Source organism: Rattus rattus, chromosome 3, assembly GCF_011064425.1.
Source record: "Rattus rattus isolate New Zealand chromosome 3, Rrattus_CSIRO_v1, whole genome shotgun sequence".
Taxonomy (NCBI): Eukaryota; Metazoa; Chordata; class Mammalia; order Rodentia; family Muridae; genus Rattus; species Rattus rattus.
Window position 1 is genome coordinate 39,972,125 of NC_046156.1, and position 23,039 is coordinate 39,995,163.

The window sequence follows — 23,039 nt, forward strand, 5'->3', positions numbered from 1 at the left end:
TTTTACTGGCTAGTTTTATGTGTTAACTTGACACAAGCTGCGGTTATCACAGAAAAGGAGCCTCAGTTGTGGAAATGCCTTCATGAGACCAGCTGTAATGCATTTTCTCATCTAGTCAAGGTGGGAGGACCCAGCCTATTGTGGGTAGTGCGGTCCCTGGGCCGGTAGCTTGGGTTCTATAAGAAAGCAAGCTGAGTAAGCCAGGGGATGCAAGCCAGTAAGTAACATCCCTCCATGGCCTCTGCATCAGCTCCTGCTTCCTGACCTGCTTGAGTTCCAGTCCTAACTCCCTTTGGTGATGAACAGCAATGTGGAAGTGTAAGCTGAATAAACCCTTTCCTCCCCAACTTGCTTCTTGATCATAATGATTGTGCAGGAATAGAAACCCTAAGACAGAAATAGGATGGGGAGAGTTATTGTCAGCATTTAACAAATAACAAATAACATATAACAACTGAGATGATAGAGAAGACGCACGCCATCCAGACAGGCAAGGTGGGAACACAGGCAAGAGCCTCTTCAGCTATGGTGTCCTACCTGGATGTTGTTTTTGCTTTGCTTGACTCTGTCCTCATGACAGCCTCCCAAATGCCTTCAGATGTGAGGCTCAAGGACTGGCTCATGGATTTGACCCCATTTCTTTTTTTCTTTTGCCACTTATGCACCACTTGTCCACTTGTCCAATGAAAACACTTTTGCTTCCCATTTTCCAAAGTTCCCTACTGTGTTTTCTCATCTTAATGTGTGCAGAACTGAATATTAGTTATTCTCTAAAGGCAAAAAAAAAGCCTTTTAAAAACTTCTTCATGATATTCTTATAGAGTGTCTATAAGAGCCCCTCTAAGATGTGCAGAATTATTTGAAAGCATTACTTCTTGGAGTTGATGCTAACAGCTTGCAAAGCCATGTTTCAATAAAATGATCTATAAGAGAGAAGTGGCATTGTACATTAAAAGTAACCAATCATTCATGGACATCAGCTCAAATCTTACTTTTTTATCATAGTCAATTTGTTTTATTTACTAGTAGAGTTTCTGTTTTCCTTTTCATCCAGTGAAACCAGACTCCGGGATAGATGAGAAACCGGATCTTGCCACATAGAAATATGTTCTGTTTGTTTGGGAGTCACAAATTGAAGACAATAATTGTGGGTGGGGAGAGGGGGAGAAAGAGAGGGAGAGTGAATTGCTCCCTGTGGCCATCATCACTGGCTCAAGGACCTTGTCTCCATTCCAGTTAGGCCAAATGCCCAGAATGTGGTGAACCTTATTGCTATGAGAGACACACAGGATGTTGGCCATTATTTCTTAACCCAATTGATACAATTTAATTAATGTTTGAAAACTATTTCTGTATTGTAAATACTTACATGCTATTTGCACGTTCCATTTCACAATATTTCACAAATTATTTCACAATAAAAATCTAAAGTTTTGCTTGCAGTGAGACAAACTTTGTAGTTATGAAATTCATGATTTGCCTTTTAATTTTTTGAGTTGCATATTTCTATAAATACTTCGCTACCAGAATGCAACAAGCAAGCACAAGGTGGGGATGAGAGAGATATGAATCATCAGATTTAAAGATAAGGTATCCAGAGGAGATGAAGTATTATGTATAACCTGATTAAATATATTTCTGCATTACAATACAAGTAAAGAGATTGGTTTATCAAGGTGAGCACAATAAAGTTTCTGCCCTAGAGGTACCACAAAGTATGTATTGGTGAAGTTCATGACTTCAGGAGCTCATCAGAACATTGTAATGAGAATGGGTAATGGAAAGAGAGCATGGGACACTACTACGGCCCATAGGGAAAGACTCTTGTGTAGAAGTGAGATATTGACTCCAATGAAGTAGTCAGAAATTTCTTAGGGGAAGGATCATATGACACAGCAGTACCTTGGAATGAGGTTCAAGCACTATGGAGTTTTCATTCCATGCAAACAAGATTAGACTTCATCTACAGTGGAGAGTCATCAAAGGATTCTAAGGGATTTAGTTCCATTCTTTAATAGAGTGGAAGGTAGAGTTAATTTGGAAAACAATACCTATAGCAATCCAAAAGTTACTGTAGGAATTAAATAAAGAGGTGATGGTGCCAGTCCCTCAGCAATGGACAGAGTGTAAGTGTGTGTGTGTGTGTGTGTGTGTGTGTGTCTGTGTGTTGCAGGGAGGAGGTCATTGGTGAAGAAAACAGCACAGATGGTCCAGCATCAAGAAACTGAAAGGTGCACCCTTCATCCTCGAAACTAGAACAAAGAGATGTGAAGGGCTCGTGTGCATTAATTGGTATGAGATCTGCTAGCTGAAAAAGATTTATCTTATGGTTCAGGATTTGGTTGGTTGGTTGGTTGGTTGGTTGGTTGGTTGGTTTGTTTGGTTTGGTTTGGTTTGGTTTGGTTGGTTGGTTTGGTTTGGTTTGGTTAGTTGGTTGGTTTGGTTTGGTTTAGGTTGGTTGGTTGGTTGGTTGGTTGGTTGGTTGGTTGGTTGGTTGGTTGGTTTGGTTTGGTTGGTTTGTTGGTTTGGTTTGGTTTGGTTGGTTGGTTTGGTTTGTTGGGTTGGGTTGGGTTGGGTTGGGTTTTGTTTTGTTTTGGTTTGTTTGTTTGGTTGGTTGGTTGGTTTGGTTTGGCTTTGTAATCTGAATAGTCTGCATGGGAGTGAATGCACTGTTGAGATATAAGTAGGTCAAGGGTAGTGGTCTCAGAATACATCAATGGCTTAATAAAAGCAGCTATTATTGTAAATGCTATTCTGTTGTGCAGTTGGAGGTTTGGAAATATAATATTCTAGTGCATCAGCTATAAGGATGAGACACTTTCATCTAGTGGCACATGACTGTCCAAGTACAGGAGGGAGACTACTAAAGGAAGCATGATTGGTGTTTGTGCTGATCAAGGTGAGGAGAGGACAGGGTTTCAGAGTTTCTCTGAGCACTGGTCAAAAGAAAGAATGGAACTAGAAAATATCATCCTGAATGAGGTAACCCAGTCACAAAAGAACACACGTGCTATGCACTCACTAATAAGTAGATATTAGCCCAAAAGCTTGGGCTACCCATAAAGCAATTCACAGATGATATGAAGCTCAAGAAGAAGGAAGACCAAAATGTGAATGCTTCAGTCCTTCTTAGAAGGGAAAACAAAATACTCACAGGAGGAAATACAGGGACAAAGAGTGGAGCAGGGACTGAAGGAAAGGCTATCCATAGACTGCCCCACCTAGGGATCCATCCCATATGCAGCCACCAAACCCAGTCACTATTGCTGATGCCAAGAAGTGCTTGCAGACAGGAGCCTGATATGGATGTCTCCTGAGAGGCTCTTCCAGAGCTCAGAGATGAGGATGCTTGCAGCTAACCATTGAACTGAGCACAGGGACCCTAATGGAAGAGTCAGAGAAAGGACTGAAGGAGCCAAAGGGGCTTGCAACCCCATAGAAGAACAACATCAACCAATCAGACCCCCTAGAGCTCCCAGGGACTAAACCACCAACCAAAGAGTACACATGGAGGAACCCATGGCTCCAGCTGCATATGTAGCACAGGATAGCATTGCCTGGCAGCAATAGGAAGAGAAGCCCTTGGTCCTATGAAGGCTCGTTTCTCCAATGTAGGAAAATGCCAGGGTGTTAAGGTGGGAGTGGGTGGATGGGAGGGAAGCCTCTTCATAGAAGCAGAGGGAGGGGGCATGCGGGATGGGAGGAGGGTAAGGGGATAATGTAAATGCGTAAAATATCTAATAAAAATAAAAAGAGCAAGAAGAATAAGAACAAGAAGAAGAGAAGAGGAAGATGATAATGAGAAAATATGCATGGGACATGGATGTAAGGAAAAATGAAACTCCAGAGATCAGCAAACCTAGAGAGGTGGTTAAGAGGTAGTAGTTCTTTTAATTTGATGTCATATGTAGGGAATGTGATTGGAGTTGGGGCCAGGACAACATACATCAAACTTCAGAATCCAGATCAGGGGGTGTGGTATTTGTCTTAATGTCAGCCATAGACAAGGATTCAATCAAGACATGACAGTTCAGTGTTTCAGAAAGAGAGCTGTAGTCCCCTCTCAGAGAAGTACTAAACTGAGTCAGAGAAATGAGCAAACAGGCATGGTAGTGATACAATTCTAGGCTTACAATGTTTACAGTTATGTTCTTAAGACTGAAGCAGATACTTAAGTTGAGGAGTTTACTGTCCATACGTAATGATTGGGAACAAAACTATGATACCCTGGACCTCATTTGGGTTACTCCAGTCCAGTGAGCATTTCTCCCTTCTGGGACATTGGAAACACCCTATGAGCTATCCCTGTTTCTCATGTGAGCAAACTCTGCTTTAATTCTAGTTTTCTGTTTATGCTGTTGCATTTATCTTATTCCACACTAATAAAATAAAATAAAAATACCTTGATTGGTATTTTTTTTTTAAAAAAAGCTTTGAATTAGGTTAAACCAATATTTTCCTCATACCTAATAGGGGTGGGGCTCTATTTTTTAAAAAAATTGTCTGTAATAGTTCTATCATTGAAAGGGATGGTACCCTTCGATGAGAGCTCCTACTGAGAGAAACAGGGTGCAATGTTATTTCAAGCCTTCTTTCTTGGAGTTGATTCTAAAGGATCCCCAGACCATGTCTCACTAAAATGATTTGCAAGAGAAAGGTTAGAAAGTGTGTTTTGTTCCACAGGGAAAGGACAGGGCATACAAGTCAGGAAGACAAAGGGAGAAAAAGAGATGGCAAAGTCAAACACTGCTCCAGATTCTTCATTGTCATCCCTAAGAGTTCGGGGGAGGCATCTCAGTGTGTAACGGAGCTTGCATTGCAAGCATGACCTGAATTCAGCTCCTCAGGACCACATAAAACATAGGGCCTGGCTTCGCACATCTAGCGTTGAAGGGTAGATGAAGAGACAGGAGGACCATTGTTGGTGGAGGGCCAGACAGCCTAGCCAAAAAAGGAGCTAGCTCCAGGGTCAATGAGAGGTCCTATCTACAAGGGACAAGGGAAAGAAGGGCAGAACAGGACACCCAACCCAATGTCCTCCTCTGGTCTCCTTGGGTATGTATGTGAGCACAGGCACCTGTGCACGGTACACAGACACATGTGAGCGAGCACTCGCGCATACACACTGTGGAAGCTTCATGAATATTTAGGGACTATTGATTCATTCACGTAAATAGACAAAGGAGTGAACTTCACATGCAAATCAGGGCAAAGTGTAAACCTGCAGGAGACAGACTCAGGAAGACAAGGTTGATCACATGGATCTGAGCCCTCAGGCCCAGACAGCGATGCTTCGCATAATGTTTATCTCAAAATTAGGATGATACCTTGACATCCCCCACCCTCCTACTGCTTCTCAATGCCACAATTCAAAGGTCCCTCTCTGTGTCTCCTGACCTCCTTACACAGGCCTTATACCCTTAAGGAAGCAGTCACTAGGTGACACCACTGTTTTTTGAGTCACCCTTCTCGAGGGCATTTGTTACCTTTTCTAACAGAGACCGAAGAAAAAGACTGACTGGGTCCCTGACCTTTTATTGCTTCTAAATAAACAACTTGAAGCACAACTCAGTAACTGTCATTTTCATATAATAGGAGCATGACATTTTCAAACATCAGAGCACTGTGATAGTATATGAGCATCTCCTGAGAGAGACTGTATGACCAGAAATGTGTGTTCATTCTGAACCACTGCAGACCGCTGGGACTGGATCAGCAAAGAAAGCCACCCTCATAACAACCCTCTGCCCACACATGCAGCCATCTGCCCATACGGGTACATGCTGGCTCTCAGGGCTCTCTCTGTTGGTGGGTCCAGGATATTATCTGGAAAAGGCTCATCAAGTTTGTCACTATCAAACCTAGTGCTGGCCTAAGCAGTTATTAAGCTAAATGTGTGCTTACGATATCAACAAAGCAGGGACACCATATATTTCCTTTTTTTTAAGGAAAAATTCCAAATTGTGGCTAGAGGCAAAATGTGTTGGGCAGGGTTTAGAGATCTTTGGATCTGGGAATCTATCAGAGGCTATGGAGAGAAGTTATGCTTTCCTGAGCAATTATATCTTTAAGACTTACCCACTGTATTTGTAGATATATGCTATCACCATGCTTAGTGGTATCGAGTGGAGAAGGAGGTGGTTAACTGAATACACACTGTGTGATGCAGATTTTTGTTTCTCTGATAAAACACTCAAAGTAAACAAATGGAGGAAACATTTATGTTGATGCATGGCTGATGCTTGGTTCTGTTGGTCAATGGAAAGGGAAGATAGAATGTTAAGGAACTTGTAGTGATCCAAAGATGTTTGACTTGTGATGACTAGAAAGGAGAGAAGAAAGAAAGGATCCAGGTCCTCCTATCCCAGGAGGGACAACCCCCCACCCCCAGTGATCTAACTACTTACATGAAACTTTCCTTCCCAAGAGTTCAACTGCCTCACAATAGTGGCACCCTGGTGAGCAAGTGTCCCAAACATGTACTTTAAATAATACCCTAGATCTAAAGTCTAACAGTTAAGTTGGAGGCAAAAGAAAAATGCCCTAGTTCATTTGACAAAGATAAAAGGCAGAAAATAGTTCATAATTTCAGCTTGATCATTTAAGATTTAAGCAACTTAAACTTGTATGGCTAACAAACAACATATTAATGAATACAAATCCTTAGGGGAATGATTTAATGGATAGATAATAATTATTCATAAATTAATCATAATTAGTGTATCAATTGTATTTAAATTCCCTACTTGTGAAGTACTTGAAGCTGTTGAAAGTACTTAGAAACAGTTCATATTCTGCGTTATCCTAAACATGCTGGTTAGAAATAAATCGTACTAACTGTAAGCAAAGAAATATGTGGCAAAAAAAATTAAATTTTATTCAAGTCCAGTTCTGACTCAAAATAATAACATAATGTAATAATTTCTCACTTATTAGAAAATCTGAGTGTTGTGAAATTTTAAAGGTGACTTTATTTTAACTTTTAATTATCTTAAATGTGTGTTGTGATTTAAATGTGAAATGCGTATTCGCTCCTCTTCTCTTGCTGTGAAAAAAATAATCCTGATTTAAGTTTACTTTGACTCGCAGTTCCCGGGGGAATGCCCACGTGAATGGGAAGGCACAACAGCCGGTAGAGAAAGCACAACACAGGAGCAGCTTATCACAGGAGCAGGACATCAGCTAGTCACATTGCACCCACACTCAAAAGACAACAGCGAGTTAGCAAGTGGAACTCAACTATAAAACTTCAAGGCCTGGGCACAATAACCCATGTCTTCCAACGAGGCTCTACTTCCTGAGGGAACACCATCTTTCCATTTTAAACACACATGGTCTAATGAAATTAAATCAAGAAAACAGGCATAGCCCTGTCTGGGCAGCCGGAAGATACTCAAGCCCCTCCCTTGCCCGCCATGGAATACTCTGTGGAGAGATGGAAGAAAAGGTGAATCCGAGAGCCTTGTACACTGTGGAGAAAGGTGGAACCGAGGACTTGATGAAGATAGGGAATAGATATGAAGAGGCCGTGGTGAGGACTTGACTTAGGCTGCCACTGCAGATCATGTGTCCAAGGGTTCACCTGCTGCATTCATGGTCCTGCTGCAGCTGGAATCTGTGTTAATATCTGTGGCTGGAGTTAAATGCTCCCTTCTAGTCTTCATGGGCATATATGCACATGTACTTCCTATACATATATACACATACATCACACACGCACGCACTTTAAAAAATAAATATTAAATATACGTTTTTTAAAATGTAGAAAAGGATGATGGGAGAAGAAAACTCACAATTTATATGCAGATGGGAGTGGAAATAAAGACCATGTGATTGGCTGAAATCAGAAGAGGGTTGTGTGAGGAGGAAGAGGGATTAGCAGAAAGCAGGCAGGGAGAGAAGGAGGAGGGAATGGGTAGAGGGACTCAGGAGAACAAACAAAGGACACTTTAAAATGCCATGATAAAACCTGGTTCTTTGGAACCAATTGAGAGTTACAACTGTTCTTGAGACTGGGTCTCACTATGAAGCCCTGCTTATCCCAGAACTTGATGCATAAATCAGGCTCACAGAGATCCACCTGAGTGCTGGGAATAAAGGCATGCAGTACCTACCCTACCTGATTTGAAAAGGTGGTCAGTGTCTCTTTTTGTTCCCTAAGGACTCTTTATCTCAGTCACACTACTACCAATACCCAAACCTGAAAAGACAGAAGGGCCAGGAAATGGTGAGGAACAAGACCAATGAACAGATACCACCCCTCAGAGTGAGGAGGGTGTAATGATTCCTTTAGAAAAACAGGAACTCGTGGCGCATTGATGATATCCGCTATACAACTGTAGAACTTCACATTGGGGACTAAGAGGATAGCAATGAGGGCAAAGCCAGGGAAACATTTGGAGAGACATTATGTAACTTATTTTATAATTTGTAATATCTAATTCCAATTAGTGCAGAGAAAGGATGCAAGTTTTAATCTCTTTACATAAATGGTAATATTTTATGAATTCAGATAATTAAATACAAGTAAGTAGAGCTGAAAATATAAATAAAATGTTTATGGTTTATGACGCTTGGGTTGCATCTGACAGAAGTAACCTATTAGCTAAGGAAAAGAGAAGAGGGGGAAAGGGTGAGAAGGGAGAGATAGGAAGGCTGAACATAGAGGACGAGAAAGGTTGGCAGGGAAGGAAGAAAGAAAAAGAAATGCTCCTCCAAGTACCAGTATCAGTGGGCCTCCGCAAATGCCAAAATAAGGGTGTGGCCATCCTGGCAGGAAGTGTCCTCCCTCCCTCAGATCCCAGGTGCTCCTCAATCTGTGCTGGCTTCATTCTTTTGGTCCTTCTAAAGATGTATCTGCCTCTCCCTGTACATGTTAGGAATGGCTTTCCATCACTTCTGTGTCAGTTCCCCTCAGAGAACTGAAGTCTTCTCCTCCCTGTGAATTTGTAGGGCTAGAGACTTGGATTGACAAGCTTTAGAATGTTGTTTATTCCTGATCTATCCAACCATGGCCAAGAGCATTCTGCTCATGAAGTGCAAGAGGTACAGGGGAAAGACTCTGTATGTGAAGACGGTTTAGGAACTGGGCAAGAGAGACAGCATGGGGAGGTTGTTTGTTTATGGATAGCCCACAAATGGTCACATTAAAATGCTTTAGAAAAACCAGAGAGGAGGTCACCAAGTCCAAGCCACTGCCCAGTGCAGGAAGGAGTGCCTTCTGTCCTCAATGGCAGACCCACTCAGCCCCGGCTTGCACACTACGCTAACAGAGAGCTGACTAAAGTGGGAGGCAATTTGTTCTGGTATGAGGCAGCTTTACTGTTAGAAAGTTGGTTGCTCTGCTCAGCTGAAATGTGCCTTTCTATAACTTTAATCTACTCTGCTTTGTAGAACAAAAAAAAATAATATGCCTAATTCCTCTTTTTATATGACAGCTCCTCATTTATTTGAAGATAGCTGATCTGTCCTTCTCTGGTTTTCCCCAGGGAAAACATCACCAGTTCCTTCAAACTTTCTCTGGGTGTCATGGATGGCTCGTCATTATTTTTTAGTAGATAGTTTGCTATCAGTTGTCCACAAACATATTCTGACTGCTAATGTATAAGGTTCTAGAAGAATCACCTTGGCTCCCATCAGATTCAGGGTTCAGATGATATGTGATCCAGCAGTGTTGTAGCTCCTTCATGCATCCATAAAGTCTTAGGGAACATTTACTATTCACCAGATGTCCTATATTACAGAAAAAGAGAGGCAGAAACCAAACAATAAATGTTACATAATACACTATAATACACTATAATATTAACATGTGCTTTGAGAATTGATACTACAAACGGCAGTGTGTTTGTTAGATGGTTACTAGTTAGCCACTCAGAAAACTTAAGAGTTAATTTTAAAGGTCCTGTCAATCACCTGGGCAGGGAAACACTTTCAGGAAAGCACAAAGTTCCACAGACTTTAGGTAAACTTAAAGCCTACCCTAAAAATACATAGGTTGATGCAATGCTCTCTCGGGCCATTGCCCGCTCTCACGCCCCACTTCACTAAAAATAGACTCTATCTTTTACTCAATGCTCTGTGTGTTTCCTCCGAATTCTTTTGATAGAGACAGACATAAAGAGGACAATAGAGTTGTGTGAAGGCCAGAGTGGCATCCTGATAAGGTGATCTGGGTATCCCTCTGAGAATTGGGGGGTTTGAATAAGGACTGAGAATCGAAGGCATTGTCTGTCGAGGATGCAAGAAATATTTGAGGGAGAGCAGAACAACAGCTTAGCTAAGACCCTAAAAGGAGACAGGATCTCAAATGCCAACCACATCAGGAACAGTACAGGAAGCCAATGCTCTGCTTAGGAATGGACAAATAAGACAATAGCAAGGAGTGAGGTCAGAGAGGACAAGAGAACAGCTCCAACTAGCTTATAAACCTCTGTCAGGATGTTAGCTTCTACTCAGATGAGGACCAGTTTCATTTCAGGAGGCCACGCAGAGAATTGAAATAGCCATATGTTCTAAAATGATGTTCTCTGGTCTTAGGGAGAAGAGATTGCTGAGGTGCAAGACTGTTTTCTGTCTTCCTGTAGGCTTTATGCTTAGGTAAGCTGCTTTTGTGCTCTGTGTGGTGACTGGTGACCATCAGAGCCCCATGCTCCTGATGAATACGTTTGTACCATCATCAAATGTAAACTGCAGGGCTATATTGATCTATCTCTGAAGCAATCTTGGATTGAGCTTAGACTGACATTGGATCTTACCAGAAACTATGACATGTGGGGACCATTACTTTGATGAGCTTTTATACAAGAGCTGCAAAAGAAGGTCAAATGTACCCAAATTACATGGCTGTTCCACAGGAGAAGGACAGAGAAAGAAAGTCAACCATAACACATTCCACAGTCATCGGGACATAAATACTGTTTGCTTATTTTAACTCAAAACAAATAATCAACAAAATCTGAATAGAAGCCAATGGGATGGTGCTGCCTTCAGTTGTGTACATTAATTTCATTAACAAGATCGAAGATTTTAATTGCTTTAGGTCAGTGTCTTCATGGTTTTTTTTAATGGATATTGTTATGGTCATGCATCTCCTTATATGTAGAACACTTAACATAGCAGTTCTTTTTATTTAAATGTATTTGCATGTGTGTGTAGGGATGGGGTGTGTGTGACAATGTGTGTTTGTACATGTGTGGATGTGTATAGTATAACACATGTGAGGTTACAGAGAACAATTTTAAGGAGCTAATCATCTCCCTTCGTCCTTTAGGTGCAGGAGATGAACCGCAGGTCATCAGATATGATGGCCTAAATGAAAAATGATCCCTGGCTTGTGTATTTGCATACTTGGTCTCTGTTTGGTAGTACTGCTTGAGAGGTTAAGGAACTTTTAGCCTTGCTGGAGAAAATAGATTACTGGGAGTGGGCTTGAAACATGCACTCACTGATAAGTGGATATTAGCCCAAAAGCTCAAATTACCCAAGATAGAGTCCACAGACCCCAAGAAGCTCAAGAAGAAGGACAACAGAAGTGTGAATACTTCAGTCTTTCTTAAAAGGGGGAACAAAAATATTCATAAGAGGAGATGTGGAGACAAAGATTGGAGCAGAGACTGAAAGAAAGACCATTCAGAGCCTGCCCCACCTGGGGATCCAGCCCATATACACACAGCCACCAAACCCAGACATTATTACTGACACCAAGAAGTGCATGCTGACAGGAGTCATATATAACTGTCTCCTAAGAGGGTCAGCCAGAGCATACGACAAATACAGAGGCGAATGCTAGCAGCCAGCCATTGAACTAAGAATGGGGTCCACACTGGAGGAGTTAGAGAAAGGATTGAAGGAGCTGAAGGAGCTTGCAACCCCATAAGAACAACAATACCAACCAGAGCTCCCAGGGACTAAACCACTACCCAAAGAGTAGACATGGACAGACCCGTGGCTCCAGCTGCATATGTAGCAGAGGATGGCCTTGTTAGGCACCAATAGGAAGAGAAGCCCTTGGTAACCCCCAGTGTAGGGGAATGTCAGGGTGGGGAGGTGGGAAAAAGTGGGTGGTTAGGGAGGGGAAACACCCTCATAGAAGAAGGGGGAGGGGGGATGGGATAGGGGGCCTTATGGACAAGAAACTGGGAAAGGGGATAACATTTGAAATGTAAATAAAATTATCCAAAAAAAAAAACCCAATTTTATAGTCTTAACTCACTTCTAGGTCACTCTTTCTACTTTTGTGTTGGCTGTTGAAGATGTGATCTCTCAGCTTCCCATTCCAGATGCCTGCAGCCTCCCACACCATTGTGGATGCCCTTCTGGAACTGTAAGGCAGCAGACATTTGCCTCTAAGTTGCTTTTGGTCATGGTATTTTATCAGAGAGACGGAAGAGTCATACACTAGGCTTGTTAGCAGTCATTTTTTTTTTCAACTTCACTATCTTGCTGCCCTAGTATTTTGTGCTGTTTTGCTTTTACATATATTTATTTATTTGGGGGATATGCAAGAAGTCAGAGGACAACTTGTGGGAGCCTGTTCTCTCTTCTATGGTATGTGTCTGGGGAATTGAGTATGCAAAATGACTTTTGCAGTATAAGTCATCTGTCACTTGAAAATCTGCTTAACACTATTTATTGTAAGTATTCAATAAGAACAAAATCACATTCCCTTTCTTTTTTATTAAATGTATTTGTTTATTCCCTTTATAACCTAACACCAGCCCTTGCTCTCTTCCCAGTGCCCCACGTGCACGTCCTCCCACCATTCCCTCTTCCCCTTCTCTTGAGAAGTGGAAGCACCCCTCTGGCTGCCCACCACCCCTCCCCCACATATCAAGTCACTGCTGGACTAGACACATTCTTTCGCACTAAAGCCAGAAAAGTCTGTCCAATTAGGGGTGCAGGATCCTCAGGCAGGCAGGCAAAAAGCTCAGGGACAGCCCCTGCTCCAGTTGTTGGGGAACCCTGTATGAAGACCAAGTTGTTCATCTGCTACATATGTGCAGGGGACTAGGTCCAGCCCATGCTCACTCTTTGGTTGGTGATTCAGTTTCTGGGAGCCCCCACAGTCCAGGTTAGTTGACTCGGTTGGTGTTCCTGTGGATTTCTTCTCCTCCGTCTTTCTCCTAACTCTTCTGTAAGACTCTCTGAGCTCCATCTAAGGTTTAGGTCTGAATCTCTATATCTCTTTCCATTGGCTGCTGTATGGAGCCTCACAAACTATGCTTGGTCTCTGCCATGCCCTAGAGATTGTCCTTCCCCAGCCAATCTCCCTTCTCTCTCCCCTGTTCGCCCTACATATGATCTCTGCTGTCCCGCCCCATCCCCTCCCATCCACTTTTCCACCCAGTTCCCTCCTTCCATCGATCTCAGATAGCTATTTTGTTTCCTCCTCTGAGAAAGATTTAGACATTCTTCCTTGTGCCTTGCTGTTGGACTTCTTTGGATTTGTCGATCCTATGATGGTTATACCATTCTTTATGACTAATATCCTCCACTTGTAATTGAGTCCATACCATGCATGTTCTTTTGGAACTGGGTTACCTTACTCAGGATGATATTTTCGAGTTTCATCCATTTGCTTGCATTATGGAATGACCTTGTTTAGTGACTGAATAGTACTCCATTGTGTAAATATACCACATTTTCTGTATCCACTCTTCAGTTAAGAGACTCCTAGGTTGTTTCCAATTTCTAGCTATTACAAATAAAGCAGTTATGAACATAGTTGAACAATTATGCTTATTGGATAGGGAAGAATCTTTTGGTTATATGCCTAGGAGTGGTATGGCTAGGTCTGAGGTAGAACTATTCCCAAACTTCCGAGAAACCATCAAATTGATTTCCAAACTTGGTTGTACACGTTTGCGTTCCCACCAGCAATGGAGGTGCTCTACATCTTCACCAGCATGCGCTATCCTTTGAGTTTTTGATCTTAGCCATTCTGATGGGTGTGAGGTGGAATTTCAGTTATTTTAATTTGCATTTCCCTGATGACTAAAGACATTGAACATTTTTTGGGTGCTTTTGGCCATTCAAGATTCTTTTGTTGAGAATTCTCTATTTAGCTCTGTACCCCACTTTTAATTGGGTTATTTGAATTGTCTGTGTCTACCTTCTTAAGTTCTTTAAATATGTAGGATATTAACCCTCTGTCAGACGTCAGATTAGTGAAGATCTTTTCCCCATCTGTAGGCCATCATTTTGTTCTGAAGGCCATGTCCTTTACCTTATAGAAGCTTTTCAGTTTCACGAGGTTCCACTTATTAATTCCCTTCATTTTCTTAAAAAGTTATTCCTATAGTTAAAAATGGACATGGGAAGAGAAAAACATCGTTTGGAGGAACAGTGTTTCAACAGAACATCTATTATGAAACAACTAAGGGCAACCACACTGGGGGTATTTTCAACTCTCACTTCTCACTTCATCCTTCCCATTATTAAGAAGTCAGAGCTCTTTGAAAGCTTGTTGTTGTTATTAATAACCTTTGAGGCAGTTAATGTTGCCTAAATGAGTATGGGAGTGGGGCTATGCACTGAGCATTGGCAACCTCTGGTGGCCACATCCCTAAAGGAGAGTGGCTCTTACTCTTTCAGCAGCCGTCAACTTTCAAAAGCTCCTCATTTCAAGGGTGGCATCTTGAGGGTCCTCTCCTAAGCCATGCTGGAGTTCTGACTGTCTTGAACCAATACAGGTCTTGTGCAGGTAATCACAGCTGTGTGAGTTGAATTGTAGAATTGTCCTAGTCACATCCAGAGGTCTATATGTCACAGCTTTCCTCCTCATGCATCAGCTTTGACGTTCTTTCTATCCTCTCTTTTGTGATGCCTTGGGTGATGGGAAGTTAATATGGACGATTTAACCGTAGCTATCCACTCTGTTTGCTAATCTTTGCACTTTGACCAGTTGTGAGTCTCTATAGCAACTGCTACAAAAGGAAGCTTCTCTGAGCTAAGTTGAGAGCAACACAAATCTATGGGTAGAAACCTAAATATTTAAAAGGCAGTTTGAAAGCATGACCAGTCAGCAAAACAATAAATAGCAAGTTCCTCCTTAGGTTCTGTGATCTCTCCAGTCATGTTTCACCATGTTTACAGCTTGGGGCATGCATTCCTCTTATAGAATAGCCAGATAGTAGTTGGTTATCACCACAACATTCATGCCACTATCACACCAATAGGACCAGAGCTGGGTGAAACCATTGCTGTCTTTTTTCCCCCAGAACCAGAATCACAAAAACAGCACAGGCTATTGCCATGATTGCCCGCCATGATTAGCTAATAAAACCCTACTGCTGAAAGCACCATTCACTTTGGATGCAGGACGTAGATAAAGCAAGCTCAACAGGTCAGGAAACGCCTCCTGCTGGCTACCTTACATAGTGATGAAAACTGACTCCTTTCTTTGTAAGTTATAAAAGAGTTTAGTGTGGAAGCCTTACTCTTTCCACTATGTGCCATTTAATTTAATAGTTTAAATTATTACATGATTTTTGTTTGGAAATCACTTGTCCTTAGCCTCCATTTCTGTGGGTGTTTGCACATAGCCACATATATTATGATATGGATTTTACATTTTATTTCATGATTTATTGTGAAATGGTATTGTTTCCCTTGTACTTAACTTCCCCATCCCTCTTTTACTTTTCTGTGCGTTTTTTATTTTTTATCTTACCCCTAGTTTGTGTCTGTAAGTGTTATCATTCTGAAAGACTCAGATCCAATCAAAGGTATTGTATGCTCTTCCAGGAATAATCTTTATTATGTGCACAATACAGGAAGGACAGCCATCTTTGCTGAACTTTCCTTCAGTAAGCATGCAGACAAGCAGTCCTTGCAGCTGAATACCAATGAGGCCATGGTGCACTTCACTCCTATAGCCTAGTCCCGTCTCTTTTTCAATATAAGGCTTATTTTCTATCGGAGTAAAATATTCACATAGCTTTGAAGGCAAATATTTCTGGATGATCTGTCAGGAAATAAGTGGAACCCAATCTACACACCCTTCCTCATCTCCAAGTTCCATGATCAAGATAGAAGTCACTATTTTCAAAATGTTCACCTTTCTCTGGCTCTCCTAGTCCTCACTTGGGCTTACATGATCGTCTGACATTTTCTCAGCTATGGATTGTATACTAACTACCTATTGACTTTCCACTTTGGAAGATGCAAAATTTAACCCTAGTGCTCTGGAATGCACATGTGTGTACACATACACACACACACATATACACATACACAGACATACACACATATACACACACATACACACACATACACACACACACATATATACACATACACAGGCATACACACACATACACACACACATACACACACATATATACACATACACAGACATACACACATATACACACACATATACACATACACATACACACACACACATACTCAGACACACATACACACATCTACATATACACATATATACATACACACACACACACATATACACACATACACACACATACACACATATACACATGCATACACACACATACACACACACATATATACACATACACAGACATACACACACATACACACACACACACACACATATATACACATACACAGACATACACACACATACACAGACATACACACACATACACACACATATATACACATACACAGACATACACACACATACACACACATACACATATACAGACATACACACATATACACACACATACACACACGCATATATACACACACATATATACACATGCTTCTCTACTATTCTCTACAAAATTGTTTCACACGCTTAATTTCGTGTATACTGTAATGGTATTTCATTAAACTTTTAGTTATTCTGGATTAGAAAAGCATCTGGTGTGGAAAACTTGGCTCAGCTGTTGGAGACACTTCCTTCTGAGCCTGAAGACCTGAATTCATCTCCAGAATCCATGCGGTAAAAGGAGAGAACTGATTCTTGCCAGTTTGCCCTCTGACCTCCACACATGACCTATGGTGAAAGTTCCCATGCTTAGACATGTACAATACAGGATAAATAAACACACGTTAAACTTTTACAAATCCCATATACTTTGTTTTCCCTACGCATGCCAAGAACCGTAAATGTTAGTTCTCTGTGTTTTTCCTGGAGACTCTTTCCCGTAGCTTTTGTTTGCTCTCCAGCTCCACAGGAACACAGGGCCTTGTTCATAGCTAGGACCAGGCTCTCACCCACATTCTGGCTCACATATGGAACCTCAGGTTCTCAGGAACCTGTATTTCCTTCTTTCCTGAATGTTGAAAGAGACATCACCACATATAAAAGAGTTAATGTATATCAAAGAGCTTTACTTGTTTTGTTTTGTTTTACCTTTAAGGCATCTAGAGGAATTTTTAAAAATGATTTTTATGTAACATGACATCTATGTGTGGGGGAATGTGCAGGCGAATGCAGGTGCCCTCAGAGGCCAGAGGTGTCAGGGTCCGTGAAGCTGGGGTTACACGCAGCAGTGAGCCATTGAACATGGCTACCGGGAAGCAAACCCAGGTTCTCTGGAGTGGACAGGCTGCACTTTTAACTGCTGAGTCATCTCTACAGTCCCAGAAGCAAGTTCATTCTGTCTTTATGTGTTAGTGACAACATGGAAGACTCTTTTTTTTTTCTCAGGATTCAGTTTTGTTTTTGTCTGTCTTGGGGGCTCAAAACAAAGCATCCTAACACGATGTTCCCAGGACCTCCTTAAGTGAGGACGAGGATATCTGTGCTCATTTCTTTTTGTGTAAACTTTTAATATCCTGTTCAAGTGCTTTGTTCATTTTCCTATTTGATTGTTGTTTTTACATGTTTACCTTTAGATTGCATTTTTATTTATTTACTCTGGGTTTGTTTCTCTCTCTCTCTCTCTCTCTCTCTCTCTCTCTCTCTCTGTGTGTGTGTGTGTGTGTGTGTGTGTGTGTGTGTGTGTGTACACACATGCCACGATCATTTGACAACTTGTAGGAGTGGGCCAGCTGGATTTCATGAATTCTCAGACTTAATGGCAAACACCTTTTACCTGCTGAGCATGCTCTTGTTGGCCTTCGACAATTACTTAATTACAACAGCAATTGCTAATCTTTCTCCAAGGTCTCAAGTCCCACGTAGAGCAATTTGGTAGCATCTTTCAGAATTAAAAACACTTTACCTAGTTCTAGAAACAATGAAATTAATTGCAAAATTGTTCACAAAATTAACATAAAGGCCACCTAAGGATTTGTCAGTATGTCTAGTTAAATAAAGTATGATTTTTTTTTCTTGGCGGAATACATAGCTATGTAGCAAGAACGAGACAATTCAAAACTCTATAATGTGTGTTTTTAGTCTCTCAGATCTCAAAGAAACATTCAGTTACAAAACAATACTGTCTACATAATGTGTATCACCTTTGAGTAAAAACAAACGAACAAAAGAATATTTTTGTCCCAGTTTAGGTTCCAGTTGCTGTGATCAAATAATGACAGAAGCAACTGCCAGGAAGGGTTTATTCCTCTGACAATTCCAGGTGACACTCTTAGTCACTAGTCTATGGCTGTGAAGGGACACCATGACCAAGACGATGTATAAAAGGAAGCATGCAATCGTTGCCTTGTTCACAGTTGCAAGAGGATGAGCCCATGCCATCATGATGGGGGGTGTAGAGGCAGGCAGGCAGACATGGTGATATAGCGGTAGCTGATACCTTGTATCTGACAAACAGAATGTAGATAGTAAGACAGGGCCTCAGAGCCTACTTCCGGTGACACACCTCCTCTAACAAGGCCACACCTCCTAATCCTTCCCAATAGGAAGCTATTGAGGAACGAATAAGTATTCACATAGATGAGTCAAATGGGCCATTCTCATTCAAGCCACTGCACAGTCCATCACGGGTGCGATGTCAAGGGAACAGGAATGTGAAGCAGCTAGTTTATCCACAGTCAGAGCAGAGGGAGAATGAAAGCACGTATGTTCACTGCTCAACTCACTCTCCTATAGGCCAGGGCCCAACCCCAGGTAATGCTCTCACCCACACGGGGTACATCTTCCCATTCAATGAGTATGATGGATCAATCCCCCACAGGCCAACTTGATGCAGACAATCCCTCAGAGAGACTCTCTTCCCGGATGGTTCTAGGCTGTGTCCAGTTAAGTCAACCATCACAATGTCAATACAGGTATTAGAACACATCTGAAAATGTATGTGGTAAAGTGGAAAGACGGGTAGCTAAGGAACTCGTGATGGGGTGCAGGATCCTGACACACACACATATTTCAGCTGAGTCTAAGTATATTTGGCAAATTGTCAAACCCTTACGACATGGTGGTTAGCGACAATTTTCTTCATGTTACAAAGGAACTTTGTGCCTTTCCATATATTTTACATTCCCATGACCAGTGCCCAGCACTGTTTCTAATTGTTTCCCTTTTCCAGGGAGTTTGTATAGACTTTGATAGCTTTAGTTTTCCTTTCTCTACTTTGAGTTCGTATTACCTATTCAAAAATAAGTTATTATCTAATTGGTATATATCATTATTTCTCTTGCCGTACTGAAAAGTTAACCGATACTCCAGTACCCAAGCAGACTAAGAGTAAAACGTTATTGTCGTGAACATGGTCCCATTTCCTATTTTTATTGCATCAGTGTTAGACCTCATTTTGGCCTAGCCTAGGCTGAAATTTAGATTTAATGATTGTTCACATAACTGAAAAATTCTCTGCGAAAGGTCAAAACAGTTACCGTTCAGATGGAAAAGAACAAATCGCTGCACTGAGGGAAGATCTGGGTCTGAAAAGAATACTGTCCGGCCACTTCACTTTTTATCGCTCTATTCTGTAAGGAGTCCATAAACATGAATTGAATCTTGTCAGCATTTACAAGGCTTTGCCAACCTCTACTGTTTAATAATCCAGCCCATGGTTAACCCATACAAGTACACAGACTGACATATGGGTGGGGCTCTGCAAATTTGCCGGTGACAGTTCTCCTGGTTTTCTGCACAAGTGCCAATCTAATTTCATTACTGACATCTTTAACCTTTGGGAAGAACCTCTGTACAGATGTATTTATATGGATATGGGCTGCCCGGAAAGTTCCCAAAGCCAAAAATATGGCCCGTTCCTTCTCCAGAGAATAGTATCAGTGACAAGAACAGCGCTGACCAAGTGACAATCAAGGTGAGAGCAGCAGCATTTCTCAAGCATTTACTGCAGCCAGTCAAGTCATTTGGACACCTATTTGGATGATGATGACATTACTTTTAATCTCATTTCCATGAAAGAATGAATGCTTCATCCTTGGATTATGCTGACCATGCCCAGGGTCACACAGCTAATACATCTTAAACGTGAAGCCGGGCCTTCATGGATATGTTTTGTGGTACACAGGACACAGGGAATACAGTCTTATCCTACTACCAGGTGCCTGCAATCGCAGGTGGGACCAACTTCAATATCTGTTATTTCGTTCTGCACGTGGTCCATCTTCTGCAAACAATGTATGAGAAGTTAACCTCACACCACTAGTATGTCAGACATAGCCGGAGATTAACAATAATAGAAACAGGGCGACGGTAAAAACACACTAAGGACAGTCATGGGAATAGGTTTCTGGTTTTAAAAATACTTCGTTGCTTGTTCACCTCCAAGGAAGCATTTTACAATTTCTTGGCCTATGGTTTGCCAGGAGCGCTACTCTTGTGCTTTGGGTGTTGAGTGAAAATAAGGAACTCCTGCATCTACAAACCCTGAGATACTATGATCGTTAAGCTGATTAAAGATACCTGTCCAGTGAATAAACTAACTGGAAGACAGCATATTTAGCCTCCATGCTCTGAACAGAGAGAGGACCTATGTCCTGATCAGAGAGTGAGATGGAGAAGATTTTGTTACGCTTTGCTCAGGATGGTACAAAATTTTAAACCTATAAATTATTTCTAAATTTTTACACTTAATATTTCCCAGCCCTGGTTTGCCACTGAGCAAATGGCTGAAAGGGAAACGTCAGGTAGATGTCCGGGGAGCCTACTGCTGTGTGCTGATACATTAGTATTGTTCCCAACTTACATTGTATTTCCCAACCTTATTTCTTCATTCCATTTTAAAAATCTAGTACTTCGAGTGTCTTGCCTTGCGAACTACCTCACCTGTTTTCTACAGAGTGTTGACTTAAATAAGCCTGCATATTGACTGTGTTGTATGTTTACTCTTATATGTTATTAGAAAGAGAAAGAATGTATTTTAGTGAACATCTGACATTTGACAGAAGAAATTCCCTTCCTCTTGACACAGATTGTCTTCCCTGAGATAAAGCAAGAACCAATTATCAGTGTTGATTGAGCCAATGTGAGGAATATAGAGAAGGAATCCAGTATCCCACCCTCCCTCTGGGAGCTTACAGATTTAATTGTTGAGTTGAAACTATGCAAACAAAACCACAACCCATGAAAAACTATTATTAATGGGAATGATAATGGGTCCTTTATGTATCATAAGTCAATAGTGTAGATATAAGGGAGGTGTTATAGGAAATTAGATTTTTTAAAAAGAATCCACAATCCCTGAGGCAAATGAGGAACATTTGACCAGGTGGTGGCTTTGAAAAGTTCTGATAGCAACAGTGTGCATGTGGTTGCTGTTGATTGCTTTTGAAACAGCAACTTAGTGAGATAAGTTGCTTCATCATCTGGAGTAGCTGGGGCCAGGTTCTGACCTACCACTTAAAAATAATATACAATTTCCCATTTAGTGCAGTGAAATTCTAGGTGGTCAGAGTCAAGAGGTTTCCCGAAGGAGATGCGGCAGACCTGGAGGAGGTATGGAGAACACATGGACCGACACCGTTGGTAAGTACTGGAGGAGGGGGTGAGGAGCAGAGGTTGGTGCTGGCCTGATTGTCACGCGGGGAACATTTTCCGAAACAAAACTTTGGTAAGGCTATGATACAAATACATGAAAGGAAAACGTGTACTACGGTGTCAAGACCTTGAGTCCCATAGAAAAGAGTGATTTTTGTCTAGGCCATTTAACATTCTCATCCTCTCTGGAACTAATGCTAACTCACTTGTCCTTCCCTTTCCATATCCCTCCAAATGTTGGAATACACGAACCCTTTCTGCCACCTCGCTCAGCGTGTGGCCATTCCCATCTAGGGATCTTGGAATCGATGTTTTCTTCTAACAGATGCACAATCATTACCAACCCAAATGAGAATCACCTTTTCTTCCGCTTGGCCTGATTGATTCCAGGTTTGTAAGCACAGGCCAATCTGATGAGCAGTCCTTATTTAGGAGGTGTTGTTTTATTTTACTAAACAATGGGTCTTGTCCAGTGGGGTAAGCTCTTTGAGGATGGACAGTTTGTGGATAAGGTCTAGGATGCTGCTATAGAGTCTTTTCTCTGGGGCTGAGACCATGAAGGGTCATCGGGCTGGGCCTGGGATTGGCCTTTGTGGGTGGAGGTAATGCAGCTTTGAGGTTGGAGGGAAAAGTGGAAGCTGCCTGAGAGCAGTGTTGCAGTCCGGGCCAGCCTGAGGCATACGCGGTTGCAGGTTGCAGGCTGCAGGCTGTCCCACTCATACCGCCCACAGAAGGGAACCCAGGACGCCCGGCCAGCCACTGCAGCAGGCACGTCTCAGAGGGCGGGAGCACGCGCGCGGGCAGGCGGAGGCAGCCAACGGCGGAGGCGCCCACTCCCCCGGTCCCTGTGCCCCGCCGCTCGTCTCCCGCCGCCCGGCGCCCGCGCGCTCGGCTCTTTCCGCCGCCGCGCGCTGCCCCGTGCGCTCCGGCACCTTCGGCAATTTCCGTCGGGCCCTGGCCGCCATTTTCTCGCCGCTTGTGTGGCTCGCTGGCTGCGTGGCTCGGTTCTTGGGAGCGAAGCTTTGTCCGGTTCGGCAATGGACGGGTAGGTACCGGAGCCCGTGAGGAGATAAGGGAGGGAGAGGAGGCCGGTGGGGCTGCGGCCCGGGTCGGGGTCGGGTCGGGGAGCGGGGCTCCGGCGGCCCCTCCCAGGCCGCGCCGCCGTTACCCAACCCCCGCCCCATCA

At 42.3% G+C, this 23,039-nt stretch overlaps 1 protein-coding gene across 4 annotated transcripts in view; it reads left to right on the forward strand.

Moving 5' to 3' along the window:
- Window positions 1-22,771: 22,771 nt before the first annotated feature.
- Ptbp2 (polypyrimidine tract binding protein 2) overlaps window positions 22,772-23,039 on the forward strand; it is a 61,787-nt gene continuing 61,519 nt past the window's right edge. For 3 of the 4 annotated variants that reach the window (XM_032897410.1, XM_032897411.1, XM_032897413.1), the window contains exon 1: window positions 22,773-22,898. In XM_032897410.1, the coding sequence (XP_032753301.1) occupies window positions 22,891-22,898 (8 nt within the window). In that variant the 5' untranslated portion in view covers window positions 22,773-22,890. Of the gene's footprint in view, window positions 22,899-23,039 lie in introns of all 4 variants that reach the window. The other variant, XM_032897409.1, reaches the window with a different exon arrangement.